The sequence below is a fragment of the Zingiber officinale genome, chromosome 8B (assembly GCF_018446385.1).
Source record: "Zingiber officinale cultivar Zhangliang chromosome 8B, Zo_v1.1, whole genome shotgun sequence".
NCBI classification, from domain to species: domain Eukaryota; kingdom Viridiplantae; phylum Streptophyta; class Magnoliopsida; order Zingiberales; family Zingiberaceae; genus Zingiber; species Zingiber officinale.
The window spans coordinates 51,498,201-51,515,444 of record NC_056001.1 but is presented as its reverse complement, the minus strand read 5'-3'; the positions used below and the strand labels follow the sequence as shown (position 1 = coordinate 51,515,444).

The following is a 17,244-nucleotide window of genomic DNA, read 5'->3' as shown; positions in this document are numbered from 1 at the left end:
TTTGCGTAGCAATAAGTTGACTGGAAAATAAAATTTAAAATAGAAAACAGATTATTGTTCACGCATTAAAGGAAATGTTTTAATTGAAAAAAAAAACTAATAGAAAAATATAATGCCTTTTATTTTTTGAAGATATTAATAAATTAATTTAGTCAGCCTCAAACAAACCAGTAAAATAAATATTAATTGAAAAATATATAAAAATTTCAAAGCTATACACTAAAAGTATCAAATCCACGAAAAAAAATAAATGTAATAAACATAAACTTATTTAATAATAAAATATTTTAAAAACCGTATGCCTATTGAATTATTTAATTCAAAATTAAGTAGTATCAATTAACAATTTAAAAATAAATTTAACATAAATACAGATTTTCAAAAGCAAAAGAGGGAAAGGATACTAATTGAAAATGCTACCTTAGATGAGAATAGAACCTCGACATTTGATCTCATGTTTGTCTAAGCTCCCTAATCATCATCTTCAATACCCCTGCTGTCTGTCTGGTCTTTTAATCATCATCTTCGATACTTGTGAAACTAGCGTAACATCAAAACTTAAGCCTCACTGGAAAATTGCTAAATTATACATTGTCTACAGAATCAATGATTGATTACTTAATGGAGCAGTGAAGTGATTCTATTTCCCAGTTAGATATCACACAACACCAAGTATTAGTGGCTGAATGTGATCATGCAATATCACATATAAGACAAGTGACTAAGATGAAAGACAACTCAACCAAATGGCTAATCATTTTAACTTAATGAACCAATCAATAAGGCAGTCAGGCAGATAGTAAAAGATGATTCCAAACTTTTGGAGGCATTCTGCAACCTAAAGCTCTCCAGAACCTTAAGACATCGAAAGCCGTGCTAAAGAAAGATGTGAGGATGAAAAATGTAACATAAGTTATTGTAGCAAACGCTGGAAAAACTTGAGTATACCATTTTTCTCATTTCTCAAGCTCTGTTTTTTCTCTGTCTTCACTTTGGGCTTCTTCTGAATCTTGTCCTTTTCAGCTTGTGGTGTTACGGGATTTGATTGCATGCTTCTCTGCGATTCCGGCATGAAGAAATTGATTTTTTCTGGACCACTTTTTTCCATTTTCCTCCTCTTGAATGGATTGTTATCAGGTACCAAGGAAGTTTCACTCAGTTCAATCTCTTGTACTCGTTGGCACTCCTTCGGTGCAACCAACTTGCTTAGTGCTACAGCTTCTTTAATATACATGGGATCCAACTGTGCGACCCTTGTGATTACTAAACGCATCAATATACATTAAGAGATGAGTAAAAGAACATGAAATGCTAATGCAGATATCATGCGGAATGGTGACTAGGGAAAATAGATACTTGGGCTATTTGCTTTCATAAAATATAATATTTGTTGGAAAATAGTTATCAGTTAGTTGGAAAAGTGAGTTCTAGCAATTGTCAATCTCGAAGCACATGATTACTTTCCTTGAGGTTTGATTCAACTCCGCCAATGTGAAACCATTATCTGACATTTTCTTTGGATACAATAAGATTGGTTGTCATTCTATGAATTGCACTGCAGAGAAAAAACATATGATCCACCTCTCTTGGAAACACCACCACCAAAATTTGACATCCAGAATATGCAATTTAATGGATGGAGATGTCTACAAAGAGGAAGTGGATTGCTATTGCTTGAGGGAGATAGGTGACTTGATGATTGTTGCATTCTTACTAAATTTGATGCATTAAAATTATTGACTTGTCCACACCTCTTGAATAGTTTGCCTCTTGGATAGCACCCAACTAGACTTAATCTTAAGCCCTTAGATATTTAGACGATCCAAATCTCACTTTGTCTAAGGCACTAATTCACCCAAACTTATTATGTCAATGGAAAGTCTTTTAAGAAACACCTCTTTTAGGAAAACCCTTTTAATATGGTGTATATATTCCTTCAAAACCATGAAATTAAAAATTTGGCCTTGTTTGGATTCAGAAAATTTAGGATGTCACGAATAAGTGATTGACCTTCATCAAATCCACCCTCATTGTTTATGTGGATCCTAGAACTTCCAATGGCCGCAACTCCTTGCTGCCAATTATCACTGAATAAAACTTAGAGAGCCTTCAATTAAGCAACCAAACATAATCATCAAACATTCAAGACCTTCATGAACATCTTTATCATGTCATTTGTTACATGAAAAGGAAATTTTGCAACATATGAAAAAACATTGAAAATATGAACATGGAAGAGCTTAGTGGAGTCCAATAGAAGCTTGGCAACATACTTGAAGTTGAAAGGTAGATTTTAAGATCTGGGTTTGAGCTTGTGGAGAAGCTCATGACTTAGGTATGGGCAATATGTGAGCAATGTTTGGTAAGACATGCTTAGTGATTCAAATTTGAGCTGGTTTGGTCCTTTTAGCATGTCCATATCAATTTTATAGACATCAAATCAAGACCAAGGTAGACCCAACCCCGGGCGAGGTCCAAACCGAACTTGGCCCGAAACAGGTCAGTTACCCATGGTTAACCGATTAACTGGCACCTAAATAAAAAGAAATCAAACCCTTGGAATGGAAGGGCAAAGAGTGTATCGTGTACTTCTCTTGCAACCAACGAGGACACTATTGAAACCAATGTCTAAGAGGAAGGCACCCAACTAAGGATAAGGGAGGAAACTCAAGCTTTAGACTTTTATGGTAAAATCTAAGATATCATTTTATAATGAAATTCTTTTTTATTATAATAATAAAAGCATGTTAGAACTAAATTTTATGATTTTAGTGCTCCTTATCATGAAAATAGAAAGTATGATAAATTTAAGGACAATTCTAAATTATGTCATGGTAGACCTACATCAACCAAGGATAGGAAGCTAAAGAGAAATCTAAACAAGAATCCTAAGAATGATGGACATATTCCTAGAAAGAATAAGATCCAAACTAGACATGAAAAATCAAGAATTGAGGATTTAGAGATGGAAAATTAAGTATCGAGTTCAAAACTTTTGGGATACAAACCAATGTTCAAAGAGAGTATGACATCCCATCATAGAATTTCATACAACTATGAAACCAATCCTAGGTGTAGCCGTGTAGGAGTGGAATCAAGGTTGTAAGGGAGGTACCCCTAATGTTGATTTGGATGAGATTAGCATGAGTAAGATTTCTAAGAAGCCCAGAAGAGTCATTAGAAAGATATTTGGAGGTTATCCTTGGTAAATACACAATATACCCAAGGAGCTTTATCCTTGGTAAATACACAATATACTCAAGGAGCTCTAATAGGTGTTGGTTTTTAAGAGTGTAAGTATGATGCCTTCATACTAAATGGATTTAAAGTGTGTTAATTTAGATTGAAGGGGAAGTTAACCTAACCATAATAAATATGACACTTTAAAGTATTTTCTAAATATGACCGTAAAGTACCTCGAAAGTTGAAAGTGAAGTATTACAAAATAGCGATTAGACATGTATGTTATACGAGATTAAATTTTAGGCTATATAGTAAGCACACAAGTAAAAGATGAGAATTATAAAAATGAAGATGTTAAGATGGATGTACCATACGAAGATGGACAACATAAAAAATATTTTTTAAAAAAATTGGAATTATAATTGTTGAGGAAAAACCCCTAGAGATATATTTTAAAGGATAAAAAACATATACTCAAGTCAATCAATAATGTAGGAGGATCCATATAGTTAACTTTATTTAGTGGGATAGACTTGATTGTTATTATATCATCAGTTGTAGTCAAAGTTGTTCATTGTATCATTGACTTGTGGCCATGGTTTTACTTCACATCACTGGCTTGTAGCCATAGTGTTACTTACCTAGTTTCATATTCTCTTTTGTTTTTTTGAACCCAATAGAGGTGCTCTCCGCCCTTATTTTTGGAAAGAACGTGTGGGGATAGATAGAGTTAGGTTAGAGGGTATGCCTTAACCAAGGCTTTCTTTTCCTTTCTTATTCTTTCCCATTGTCGCCTTCATTGATAGCAAGATATTTTCCATAAGAACTCTCGGTAAACATTAGCAATGTATTGTTGAGTCTTCTTGGCATCAGCATGACAATGAGTCAATATTGGATCCCTTGTCATTTCTCATCTTTTTTTATGGCAGTCATTCTTTTATTGACAATGCATGTATAGAATCTATTCTCGGTAAATTGTAAAAAATTCCTTCAACTACAACTCATTGCCGCATTCAAATCATAAAAATATACTTGTATATTTTGTTGAGATTCTCTTTAATATTTAGCAAGTTGTTGTAGAGAGATTTTAATAGCCAAGTGGTGCACACATTTTCTTCTTTGTTAATACTTTTATATGTGGATGCTAGTGTTTGATGCTTGGAGATGCACAACAAATTCAATTTTTGAAGATGGTCAATCATGAATTTGACCTCAACTTTTCCACATTGATTTTGGATTCTAACTATTTGACTTGTTCTGCCCAATTTGCATCAATATGACTTAATCTAAAAAATTGTTTCAGATTTGACTCCACTTAAAAATCCCGATCATCTAACAAAACAAAATTAACATTAATAAAAACTATAAATCGCTCAGACATAACATTACTTTAAATTAGACTCGTGTTAACATTTAATTAACCCAAAAATGCCAATATATTGTTGATATCCTTCATATTTAAATGTCATCAAATAAATACACTACAATAATTAAACTCAAATTATTTACAATGTTTAAAGGACACTATTAGAAACATCATTCAATAAATGTTTTAAAAAAGATAAACCCTAATGGAATATGTGCAAGAATTTTGAAAAATTAAATTTTAAAGTGGCAAATATGTAAAATAATACTTTTATAAAGACATGCGATCTTTCCTAATTCCAAACGATAGTGTCAAGTACTCTTAAATATAGCTGGTAGCAAAAAAACTGGGATCCTATTTCTTGGTGTTAAATGATATGCATCACTAGCATAATATGACTGGTAAGGTTAATAAAGAAGAGCTGACTAAATGCAGACAGACTTACATTCAATATCCTCCTCGTCGGCTGGCTGAGACAATAACATAATGCAGCTATCCTCTTCAAAAGGTATTTTGAGTTCATCGGTAGGAATAGAGTTGAAACAGGGGGTGCTGGCTGAACCCGAGCATGCTTCCACTTCTGGGAGGTAATCAAATTCTTGCAAGGTAATAGGGTTTAACTTTCCTTCTGCAATAGCAGCAGCTACTGACCGCTGGAGTTCCCTTATTTATAATCAAGGAAAATTTTCTCAAAAATAAGAATCGGAGATACTTTGAAGAGGACCATTGGGATCAATGAAAAACAAATATACTTCAATAGATAGCTTATACCTTGGTTTGGTAAACAAAATTTTAAAAATGTTAAGAGAATTTTTTTTTAATGTAGGATACGGTCCCAGAAGATCCAGATCACCCGTTAGTAACTCAAGGTGCTCCCCATCCAAAGGTTTCAAATGCGTAAGTGCTCGAGTTACAGCATCATATCTGCAAAAATAAATAAATAATGAATGAGCCAAGACTCTAGAAGAGAAAAATTTGTTGCATTGCATGTCTTACACACGAGCATGCTGAAAGACTGCTACTGCTTTTCTGAAAGAATCACAATAATGTTCTGGCATCTTATATCGCTTCTCAAGCTTCAAAACTGAAAGTACCTGAAACAATATTAGAACATTAGCATGAGTAAATGATCAAATATCAGTTACAGTAATTCCTATCATATTTCTGATGGATTCCAAGACATTTCTTATTATCATCAGCTATAACTAGTGATACAAAATAAAGGAATAAAAAATGACTAAACATTTTTGCAATTGAAGCCGAAGCCTAATGGCATGTATGAGAAATTCAACCAGATAGTATAGGTGCCAAAATGAACAACAGAAACTGGATGGTCCATCTGCCAATCTTTGCACAGAACACGACATGCTGCTCCTACAGCCCACTAGAATAATAGTTTCCAAACACTTGATCAATGATACAGAAACAACCAATCAAACTCGAGTCATAACTTCTTTAACATCCAAATATGCTTATTAGGACTGCAAGATTCATAGGCTCACTAAGAAGGAACATTTGATTCTTGTTTCTATGAGATTTGGTGATAATGATTTGACTTAAAACATAAGAATGGAACAAACAGGCTTACACGATCCAAATTTTTATACTTGGCAACCAGAGAATAAGCTCTTTTAATTCCAATGCCTGGGATAGAAGGAAGGAAATCACATCCAGCCAGCACACACATGCCTGTCAACACATGAGAAGACCTTGAGAATTATCATGAACCATTTTAATAATAAACCTAATGACTAACAAAATTAATAGAAGACTAAGAAATTTAAATCACATATAATACATAACATAATTATGATTCTTTAAATAGAGGTATGCACTATAAATTGATGAAAATCAAGGAAAATAAGGACCAACCTGGATATAAAGGGGACAAACCGGTAAACATATATTCAGCTAAATTAGAGATTAGTGTGAACTAGCAAAATCAGGTTGCCCAACCAAAAGATATCGAGTCCAGAATTTGGATGAGCTGATCAGTATTCGTTATTCCTTAATATTTAATGTTCTTTGCAGATGGGAAAAAAAGGGTGTAATAACAGAAAATTCCAACAGACTAAAAAGCATGTCAATTAAGTCACTATTTTCCTTGGCCAGGCAGCAAGTACAGATAACAAAAGCATCACTGAAAACATTTTAGATTTTGAAGGGTTGATATGAAAGTCGTCTCCATATTCAAACAACATTGCAAATCAAATTACTTGGATGTCACCTAACTGTGCCACCACCTGTATCTGTAGTTAACAGATGAATTTGTCACTGAAAAAGGTTATTACAAGTTGACTCTTTAGCTTTATCATAGTTTTGAGCTTCATAGAAAATGTCATTGGCACATAAACTAAAAAAAGTTATAAGTTACTTCTTTTGGTAACTTGTAAAATTGATTTCCAGAAAGCTATATATATTACTCCATCAATGGCATATAAAGTGATCCAGGTCAAAAAAGTTGTTATAAGTTACCTCTTTAATTTTATCATAGCAAGTTAGAGGTGCAAACCATTATTAATTGAGTTTTCAGTGATTACTTAAATCAAACCTTGAATTTGGAACAGATTTTACAGAACTACTTAAGAATAATAGTTGTATTAAAATGCCTAATAAATGCAACTCTGACCTGTGAGCAATTCTTTATCAAAGTCTTTGAAAGAAAGTTCATCAGAATCAGTGTCGAAGAGTCTATCCATAATAATTTCCTCTCCGTATCCATAACGATCCATCTTGAATACAATCTGGAACAAAAGATTCTGATTAATCACTCTACGAAGTCAAGAAAAAAAAAACACTAGAGGATGTTCTAGCATTTATACAGCTTGGCAACCATATGCTATGAGGTCACTGTCTTCTGTAATTATAGCAGCAATGCCACCTTGATCAGGTTCACGCGAAGATAAATATGCTAATTGAGCATCAGCCTCATAAGGAGCAACAACGAACTCAATAGATTCTGATCTTAGTTTCTGTAATAAAAAATATGCATTAATTAATTGGCATCAAACATAGGGATATAGCTTGTTATGATGGTAACTTTACCTGAATCAGTTTATATGCCATTGATGGAGTAACATGTATAGCTTTCTGGAAATACAATTTCACAAGTTACCAAAAGAGCATCAAAAAGGAAACATATGTAGCTACGAACAGGATAAATGATTACAGTAAAACAGACATCACTCTTATTCATTCAGTGAACAAAATAAGCATGCTCAATTTACTAGATAATGCAGAGAAAACTAGCAACTTAACAGAACTTTGAAAAGGATCAATAGTGCCTCACCATGATACTCCTTTGCCACGTCACACGTTCCAACAATAATTATTTTGACCTCATCCCCCGTAGCAATTCTAACTTGCCAATAGCTTGATCTCAAGTCAAGGTTCATGAACCATGATGCCTTATTTAATTTGTCCATCAAATGTTGCACTAAAGGGACTGGATACTTGTTTTTCTTCGTCACCTTGTTCAAAGCACAATAGTCGATACACATTCTCAAGAAGCCATCTTATTTCCTCTAAATAACAAAGGGGCATTGGTTGGAGCCTTGGATGGTTGAACAAGTCCTACCTCTAACAACTCATTCAATTGTTTTCTCAATTTATCAAGTTCAAGTGGAGACAAGCAATAAGAGGGCCTTGAAGGAGGAACAATACCAAGGATCATCTCAATCTTATGGTCTATAGCTCTCCTCAGTAGCAAGCTTTTTGGCAAGTCTGGTGGCATCACATTCAACAAACTCTCTCAAAATTTCAACACAATAGGCAACTCAACCTTCTTATCAAATTTGATCTCAATCGAGGCAGCCAAATAAGTTTCTTTACCCCGCTTCAAAGCTTTCTCAAGTGACAAGGCAGATATGACTTCTATTTTCTGCTTATCTAACCCTTACCATGAGGATGCACACATTAAACAAAGCAAGGGCTTACATCACCATTACACCATCCAAGTGAGGCATGTGTTAGAATTAAATCAAAATCCTTAAGTGGAATTACCATCATATTTGTCTTTCCAACCAAATTGCCAACAACTACAAGGACATTGTAAATCATACCCACAACAACCTATGCTTTTGCATTCATCTATTTGATGTAACTTGGGCATTTTGCTCACTGATAGCCCATATTGTTGCACAAGTTTGGCAAATACAGAAGTATGAGTACCACCAGTGTTAACCATAACATGGATAGCCTTCCCATTCTCTTCAGCAATGTGCAAGAGTAGCAACTTCCTGTTTTCGGCTTTTGAAATTTTCCTCTACCATGAGAGTATTTAACTTCTCTTATTTGGGAAAATCCTTGGCTGGATGAGGCCCACTACACAAGAAGCAACCTTGGTTATTCTTGTAGTTGTTCTTGCCTTGGGAGGTAGCATGATCATTCTTGCCCTTCCACTAGTTGTTTTCCATGTCTTTCTTCTTACCATCCTTCTTCCACTCCCCTTTCTTATCCTTTTGATTGTTCTTGGATTTGGAAGATGAAGGGGTGTTTGGATTGTGTTTATTTACTTGAAAATCAACCAAGGCATCGGTAACAACAATTGTCCTAGAAAGGGATTTCATATTCTGGCTTTGAAGTTTTATCTGTGCCCAAGGCTACAAACCATAGAGGAAATTATACAACTTGTCCTCCTCAGATATAATCTAAATCTAAAGCATTAAATATCTGAATTCTTTAACATAATACCTTACAGTCCCCTTTTGTTTAAGACGTTTTAAACTATCTCGTGCAACCCATGAAGTGTTGCTTAGAAGGAACTAATCCTTCATTTCCTCTTCAACTGATCCCAAGTGTCAATTGTTGGCTCACTAGCACTAGCATCATCTACCATACAAGTTCTCGACTATAATTTCACATCACCCACAAGGTACATGCTAGAAATTATCACTTTGTTGATTTCTAGCAAAAAAAAAGGCACCCGGTGCACGAAGCTCGCGTTATGCGAGGTCCCGAGGAAGAATCTATTGTACGCAACCTTACCCTACTTTTTTGCAAGAGGCTGTTTCTAGGATTCGAACCCATGACCTTTTGGTCACAAAGCAACAACTTTATTATTGCGCCAAGACTCCCCTTCTTGTTGATTTCTAGCACTCTAGCAATAATATAATAATGCTCCATGTCCTACAACAAATTAAATTATCAATTTTCAGCACAAATCATCATCGTTGTCTTTGCAGATTTGTGTCATTTCCTCAACTAGAGAACTCTGGATTTCATCCACATCAGCCTCCAGATTAGCAATCTTCGCAATCAGATTAAAATCATCTTCTCCCTCAAGAACAAGTGTAGTATGGATCAAGCCTTCAATTCTCGTCGTTCTTTACTTGATATTGTTGTTGCCTCAGGCTATCTTCTGTGTGCTTTTGTATCAATTGTCACAAGGTTAATTTTCTACCTTAGAAATTCCAACAGTGTGGCAACCAAGTTCAACACTTGATTCGGCAAACCAATATTTCACACAATCCTCATAGGAAAGCTACAAACACATATAGTTAAACGAGATTGTTTAATTACAAGCAAAAGCAACACACAATCTAATCTATCAGGTTGCATTGCATGTGCTCCCGCATGCCTCGACTTGCATTTGTCAAATGTTTGCTTGGCTAAATGCTCAAATCCATCATGTCAATCCTTACATTTGCTAGTAAAAACTAAAGTCTGCCTCATGCCCAACTTGTGCCTCAACAGCCATGCACACTGACGCAATTCTTGGTACTGATTGGCATGCTCAACTCACATGCCTAATAGGCTGGATCAAAGGAGCAGCACCCAAATCCTTATGCCCAACCATGCCACCAAGTTCAAGTGGCTAACATGTCACTACTTAGCTCCTAATCCCAATTATCAATGTCATGTTCCTACAAGGCTAATATTACATTTGTGCTTTATCTTAGTTTCTAATAGGGTCATCTTCAGATTGATTTCTCAAAATGGACAAGATACCAAGTTGAATAATTTTGGTTTTCATATCCAACATTAGTTACATATTTAAATTTGTATATTAAAATCAGAATCTTGGGTAAGTACTATTTTCTTTGCAGTATTTGAATCTTTTTCAAGGTATACTAATTTATGTCATAACCTAAGAATCAGTAAAAAATGAATGTTTCAAAAGAAGAATTTTTTAGAAACTAAAGGAGTTGAGGGCTTTTTTTTCAGTTTTGACTGCCACTTATGTGAACGGACATAAGTTTCAATAGTTTATTGAAACGTGTTTCTGTTTCAGTAACTTATTGTGTATAAAAGAGACATCTTACTCGGAAAAACTCAGCTGCATCAGCAGCATTGCCCTCTTTAAGCTTTTTCTTTGCCATCTCAAGATTAGCCTTCCTTCGGCTAAATCAAAGTAAATTTCTGTCAGACACAAACTCTCAAAACATACAGCTTATACTGACAATTAAGTATTACAAAGGTAAAAAAAATTGAAAACCCAAAAAAAAAGTTCTATTTATATTCCATTTTCAGCAATTTGTCTGAGTATAATTAATAAACACCAGGGAACTAGCTAGGCGTAAAAAAAGATGGCATATGTTCTAAGCTACCTCCTATCAATATGATATACACGAGTAAGAAAAGGGACAAAAGAATTATAGCTAGCTTCTAAACATTCTCTTTTTGTATCTCTTTTACTTGCCTCTGCCGTTCGTGCTCCGTGGCTGACTTACAAGGGATTTTGCCACCGTCAAATACTACCACTGGGGTTATCTGATGATGCCGGAGAAGATTAATATGGTGCATGAAGTAACTGAGGTACCTATTCGCTACATCCCCCGACATGTCCAGGCAAAGTTGCATGCTACAAGAATAAGCTAACAAAAACAAGGAAAAAGGAGACATTTTAAAACATTTAACTTTCTCAAAGTCAAATGAGGCATTTTGCAGCAGTGGCTCACCTCCCTTGTGAAGCCATGAATAGGCATCAATGCCGACCTGACCAAGAAATAAAAAGGAAAGATAAGCTAAAGAAAACCTTAAACAGACCATCAGAAATCGATTCGAAATTTCAAATGCGCAAAAAAGGTCAATGGGGAATGTCCTGCTGAAGATCTACCCGTTTGCCGGCGTACTTCTTGATGTGGACAGGGCGGATGAACGGCTTGAGGAATCTGAGGAGGTTCTGGATGCCCATCTTCGGTCCGCGGCAGCCGCCCTAAGTTTGCTCCGCTGCGGTGGAGGATATTGAAGGTAGGCGGCGGCGCGCGTTTGGGGAGTAAGCGGAGAAAGGAGCAATCAAAGACAGGCACCGGGGTTAAAATGGCCAATTTGTTCCGCCACTTCGTTCCCTTTTTGTTTTTGTTTCCCTTTCCGCACTTCGTGCTTTTTCCCGCCTTATTATTTCAGGGAACTTTTCACGATGCCCCTATCTTTTAATTTCTTTCTGAAAATGCGCCCAACCTTTGTAAATTGTCAAAAGGACCCCTCATTTATTTTTTTTTAAAGGACGACCCATCAAATATTTTCTTCAGATAATATTCTTTGATCCTGTCCGAGCGCCGAGTCAACGGACGCTGGGAACGTGACACTCTTCGCTGTCTCCGACTGGTGGTGTAGATCTCCAGCGAACCTGCAAAGAAGTCGAGCCGGGAGGGGTTTCCCGACGACGACCCTCCGACACTCAAGTTAGGGCAGCGAAGAAGCAGAGTAACGTTACTGTGGCTACAGTGATCAAGATTGCATACCTCCGTCGAAGCCTGGGGGTCCTTATATAGGACCCCGAGGAGGAGTGGACACGCTTCTCGATGCATGCACGCTTCCCCAAACATACCTCGGTAGGGTTGTGTCAGAAAAAGTACGTCTGACGCCATTCCGCAATCGTCCGAGCATATCCTAGATGTGACGGTGGAAGCTTCTACCGTACGATATTATGTCCGCTCCGGCCGCCGACCATGTTGTTTGTCGACGGCAGATGTCTCGAGGATGAAGCTACCAGCTGTCCTTTTTGTCTCCTAGCGCTCTTATATGTTCCCGGGCTGAGCGGAACGGTCGCTCGGCGCTCATGTCCTCCAAGAAGCCCTATTCACGTGCTCGGCTGGGATTGAGGATTACTGTCCTACAGCTTGGCCAAGCGTCCTGGCCGCTCGGCTTAAAGACTCTTTTACCTTGAGCATCGGAAACTCGCCCCATGGTCGGGTTGTCTTTTGTCCGGTTGCCTGGGAGACCCGGACCGGGCGCCCGGTCGACCGGATGTACGGGGATGGTCCGCCAGTCCGCTCGGCACGACCTTGGTGTTGACCCTCTTAACCCTTGACCTCCACGTGTCGTTGACCTCCAGCCAACGAGTGATCCCTCCGTCCTTACCACCGGATCACATGCCTCCCCCTCAAGTCTAGTCGAAGGAGGCATTAAGTCCAACTGACTGGACTATGAGTCTGGCCAATCGACAACCGACCCACCAATACCGAAAGTATACCTCCGCTCGGTCCCTATGGGCCAGTCGGCTAGTTACCGAGGGCTGCCCCAATGGCCTGTGATGATGTCCTCGGGATCTTCTCAGAATGCGTGCAAATCTCCGCCATTATGATTGAGCATGCGGGTTCTCCCTCGTGATGGAGCTCATTAAATGCCTTCCTCTGACCAAGTGCCACGTGGTGCGGCTGACGTCTTCGTACGGCCGCCACCTTATGCCTGATGTGACGTCCGTCGGTTTGAAATGAACAACGCGATGTGGGCCTAGGTTCCTGTGACCTGAATCTGATGGCTCAGGACGCCCAGGCATAACCCTATAAAGCCTTCGCCCTTCTCCTTCGCCGCACCTTCGCCTTTGCGTCCAGAAGCCTCCTCCTGCTTAGTGCCCCGGCGACCCTACTCCTCGTCATTCCAACGATCCCTTGCCTTCTTCCTTCGCTTCTCATCTTCTCTGTAAGGTTCTTTGTCTTTCCCTCTTTCTTTCTGTGTTTTCTTTGCATTCTTTGCCGAATTCTCGTCTTTTGGTTATTGTTCTGTTCATCTTTTTGCTTGCGCCTTTGCTTTCCCTTTCGATTTCTACTTCCTCCGTTGTTCTGGCGATGGCAAGTTCCTCTCAACCCGCGGACCTCGCTCTCGGCCCATGGTATACCACCATGGAGTCGCGGTTCGATCGGCGGATGTCGAGAGCCTGATGAATGCTTTTGATATCCCTTCCGATTTTGAACTGATTTTACCTTCACCTTCCACTCGGCCGAACAAACCTCCGAGCGGCGCCTTTTGTCTTTTCCGCGACCAATTCGTAGTCGGTCTGCGGTTTCCCCTCCACCCCTTCATCATTGAAGTTTGTAACTTTTTTGGCATTCCGCTCGCCCAATTGGTTCCCAACACTTTTCGCCTCCTGTGCGGAGTTGTGGTCTTATTTAAGATACACAACATTCCCCTCCGCCCGGAGGTCTTCTATTATTTTTATTATTCCAAACAGTCCGAGCCGGGTACTTATCTGTTTCAAGCTCGGCCCGGCTTAGTCTTTTTTAATAAGCTGCCCTCTTCCAATAAACATTGGAAAGAGAACTTTTTCTACCTTCGTATTCCTGGGCGGCTCCCCTTCCGTACGAAATGGCAGGTCGGACCGCCCATCTCCCCCGAGCTGAAGAAATATAAGACTCGACCGGACTATCTTCAAGTAGCGAATCTGCTAGCCGGTCTGAAGCTCGACATCAACAAGCTTCTACCTGAAGGAGTGATGTATATATTCGGCTTGAGTCCGAGCCGGACCCCGCTCCCGAGCAGCTTTGGTAAGAACTTCACTTGTACATTTGCCTTGAGTTCTAACTGATTTCTTTCTCCTTTCCTTGCAGCAAACATCGTAATGGAGTCGGTGTTGTTCGAGATTTTGATAAAGAAAGCGGTCGCGCTCGAAGCGGCAACGGCCAAGGAAATGGAGCAATTGGGCATTGCTCTGGTCGGCTCTCACGAGGACGAGAGTGAAGCGCAGGCAGGGGAGTCGGCCGCTCAGGCTTCGCCTATGGATGAGGTTGGCGGTGCGACTTCTAGCAAGGAACCGACCGTTCGGGAGGAAGACTCCGATCCGGAGGGCGAACTCCTGCTCGACAGGAAAAGACGGCGAGTTGAGATGCCTCTCCATTCGGCAACCTCCGCAGTGCAAGAGTCCGAGCGGACGGGCACTGCCTGTCAACGCGGTAAAGAGCCATCGGTCGAGGCGCTCTCCTCCGACCGGACTCCCTCTCAGTTGGATGCGCATGCGGCCCCCATCAAAGCGGTGCCGGTTACCTCCCTTCCTCCTGCACCACGCCGAGTCCTCCGCTCGGGCATTTTGTCTACCATGTCCAGCCCGACCTCTGATCCTTTGGCGTCCACTCAGACGACTCTGGGCCAGCGCCGCACTATTAGGGCTACCCTGCACCTCCCTACTAAGGCGTTTATGGACGAGTCCGATCGGCCGACAGCTCCCGAACATATGATCATTATGAAGGGGCCCCATGCTGAGATGTGGGCGGATGCCCGGGCCTGCGTGGCTATGATACCCCTTGACAAACTGGCGGACAACCACATGCAGCAGTCCACAGGGGTAAGCTTTATTTCCTCTTCTTTATGTAGCCTTCCCGATCGACCTTTTAACCTTTCTGTGTACATCAGCGATGGGTGGAAGAGATTGCTATCTCCAACCGCTTGGCTATGGTGGAGGAGGAGCTGAAGAGGCTGAAGAGTCAGGGCGGCCCGTCTTCTTCTCGAGGCCCTTCTTATGCCGAGCTGCAGAAGGAGCTCGCCAAAACCAAGGATCGGTTAGAGGCCGAGAGGAAGAAGAAGGCCGACCAGGCATACATGTTGGACCAGCTTGACAAGCAGGTCAAAACCTATGACCGCAAGATTGAGATAGTCACCACTTGAAAGAACACCGCTATCGCAAATCTGGATAAAAAGAATGTGGAAGCCTGAGCTCTGGAGCAGCGTGTGAATGAGCTAGCCAAGCTGCTAGAAGGAGAGCAGAAAGGCCGCTCGGAGGAGGTGACCAAACTCAAGGATGATTTGAAGGCCTTGCAGGAGGCTCTTGATGCTTCTCGTGCCGCCTTCAAGGAGTACCAAGAGGCAGAGTCGGGCCGCGTCTCCGCCTTGAGGCAAAACTACATCCGCTCGGCGGAGTTTGTGGAGAAGGTTTACGACCGGTTGGTCATCGCCTTCGAGTTGGCCATCACCGTTACTACGGACTATCTGAAGTCCAAGGGCCATCTCCCCGACTCCGTGGTCATCCCTGCCACAGAGCATGCGACGCTTCTCACTACCATCCCGAAACATATTTTCAACTACCTTGAATGAAGTATTTTCTATAATTCTACCGATCGGCTAGACTTTAATGCTAATGAGTGGCCTTTGTACCGGTCGGCGGACCTTTAAAAGTAATTTTTAAATGAATGCCAACTTTTGCTGCGTTAACCTTTCATTCTGGGTGTTCCTTGTAACTGTGTCGACCGGTCTCTCGACCTTTTTCTCACAGAAATTTTTTTAACTTAGCCGATCAGTCAAACGACCTCCCACTCTGCCTGGGACTTCTGAGTTTGTCGCTGGGGTGTTTTTATTTACTGCGCTGATTAGTCCAACGACCTCCCACTATACCTGGGGCTTCTATGAGCTTTTCGCTGTAGTGTTTTTCTTTACTACGCCGATCGGTCAAACGACTGTACGTTTTGCATGGACTTTCTGCTAGTGTCTTGCTGAAGTGCTTCAACGCGACGCTGCCTCGTCTAGGGGATTTATAGTCGCTAGTCCGACTCTAGAGTTTAACGTCGCCGCTCGACGGTCTTGAAGCCGGAGGGTTTATAGTCGCCGGTCCGACTCTAGAGTTTAACGTCGCCGCTCGACGGTCTTCAAGCCGGGGGGTTTATAGTCGCCGGTCCGACTCTAGAGTTTAGGACCGGGGTTTTTATAGTCGCCGGTTCGACTCTAGAGTTTAACGTCGCCGCTCGACGGTCTTCAAGCCGGGGGATTTATAGTCGCCGGTCCGAATCTAGAGTTTAACGTCGCCGCTCGACGGTCTTCAGGCCGAGGGGTTTATAGTCGCTGGTCCGACTCTAGAGTTTAACGTCGCCGCTCGACGGTCTTCAGGCCGGGATTTTTATAGTCGCCGGTTCGACTCTAGAGTTTAACGTCGCCGCTCGACGGTCTTCAGGCCAGGGTTTTTATAGTCGTCGGTTCAACTCTAGAGTTTAACGTCGCCGCTCGACGGTCTTCAAGCCGGGGTTTTTATAGTCGCCGGTTCGACTCTAGAGTTTAACGTCGCCGCTCGACGGTCTTTAGGCCGGGGTTTTTATAGTTACCGGTTCGACTCTAGAGTTTAATGTCGTCGCTCGACGGTCTTTAGGCCGGGGTTTTTATAGTCGCCGGCTCGACTCTAGAGTTTAACGTCGCCGCTCGACGGTCTTCAAGCCGGGGGGTTTATAGTCGCCGGTCCGACTCTAGAGTGTAACGTCGCCGCTCGACAGTCTTCAAGCCGGGGGGGGGTTTATAGTTGCCGGTCCGACTCTAGAGTTTAACGTCGTCGCTCGACGGTCTTCAAGACGGGGGGTTTATAGTCGCCGGTCCGACTCTAGAGTTTAACGTTGCCGCTCGACGGTCTTCAAGCCGGGGTTTTTATAGTCGCCGGTTCGACTCTAGAGTTTAACGTCGCCGCTCGACGGTCTTCAGGCTGGGGTTTTTATAGTCGCCGGTTCGACTCTAGAGTTTAACGTCGCCGCTCGACGATCTTCAAGCCGGGGGGTTTATAGTCG

General features: G+C 40.9%; 1 protein-coding gene across 1 annotated transcript; it reads right to left on the bottom strand.

Annotated features, from left to right (window-relative positions):
- Nucleotides 1-393: 393 nt before the first annotated feature.
- Nucleotides 394-11,782, bottom strand: LOC122014503 (exonuclease 1-like). Its single transcript, XM_042570739.1, has 12 exons — nucleotides 11,607-11,782; nucleotides 11,449-11,485; nucleotides 11,190-11,364; nucleotides 10,813-10,891; nucleotides 7,595-7,639; nucleotides 7,372-7,521; nucleotides 7,179-7,293; nucleotides 6,138-6,238; nucleotides 5,546-5,643; nucleotides 5,381-5,473; nucleotides 4,995-5,212; nucleotides 394-1,263 (listed from the first exon to the last, which is right to left on the bottom strand). Exons 1-12 carry the CDS (start codon nucleotides 11,682-11,684, stop codon nucleotides 914-916), a joined length of 1,539 nt encoding a protein of 512 aa, XP_042426673.1. The 5' UTR covers nucleotides 11,685-11,782; the 3' UTR covers nucleotides 394-913.
- Between the last annotated feature and the right edge of the window lie 5,462 nt (nucleotides 11,783-17,244).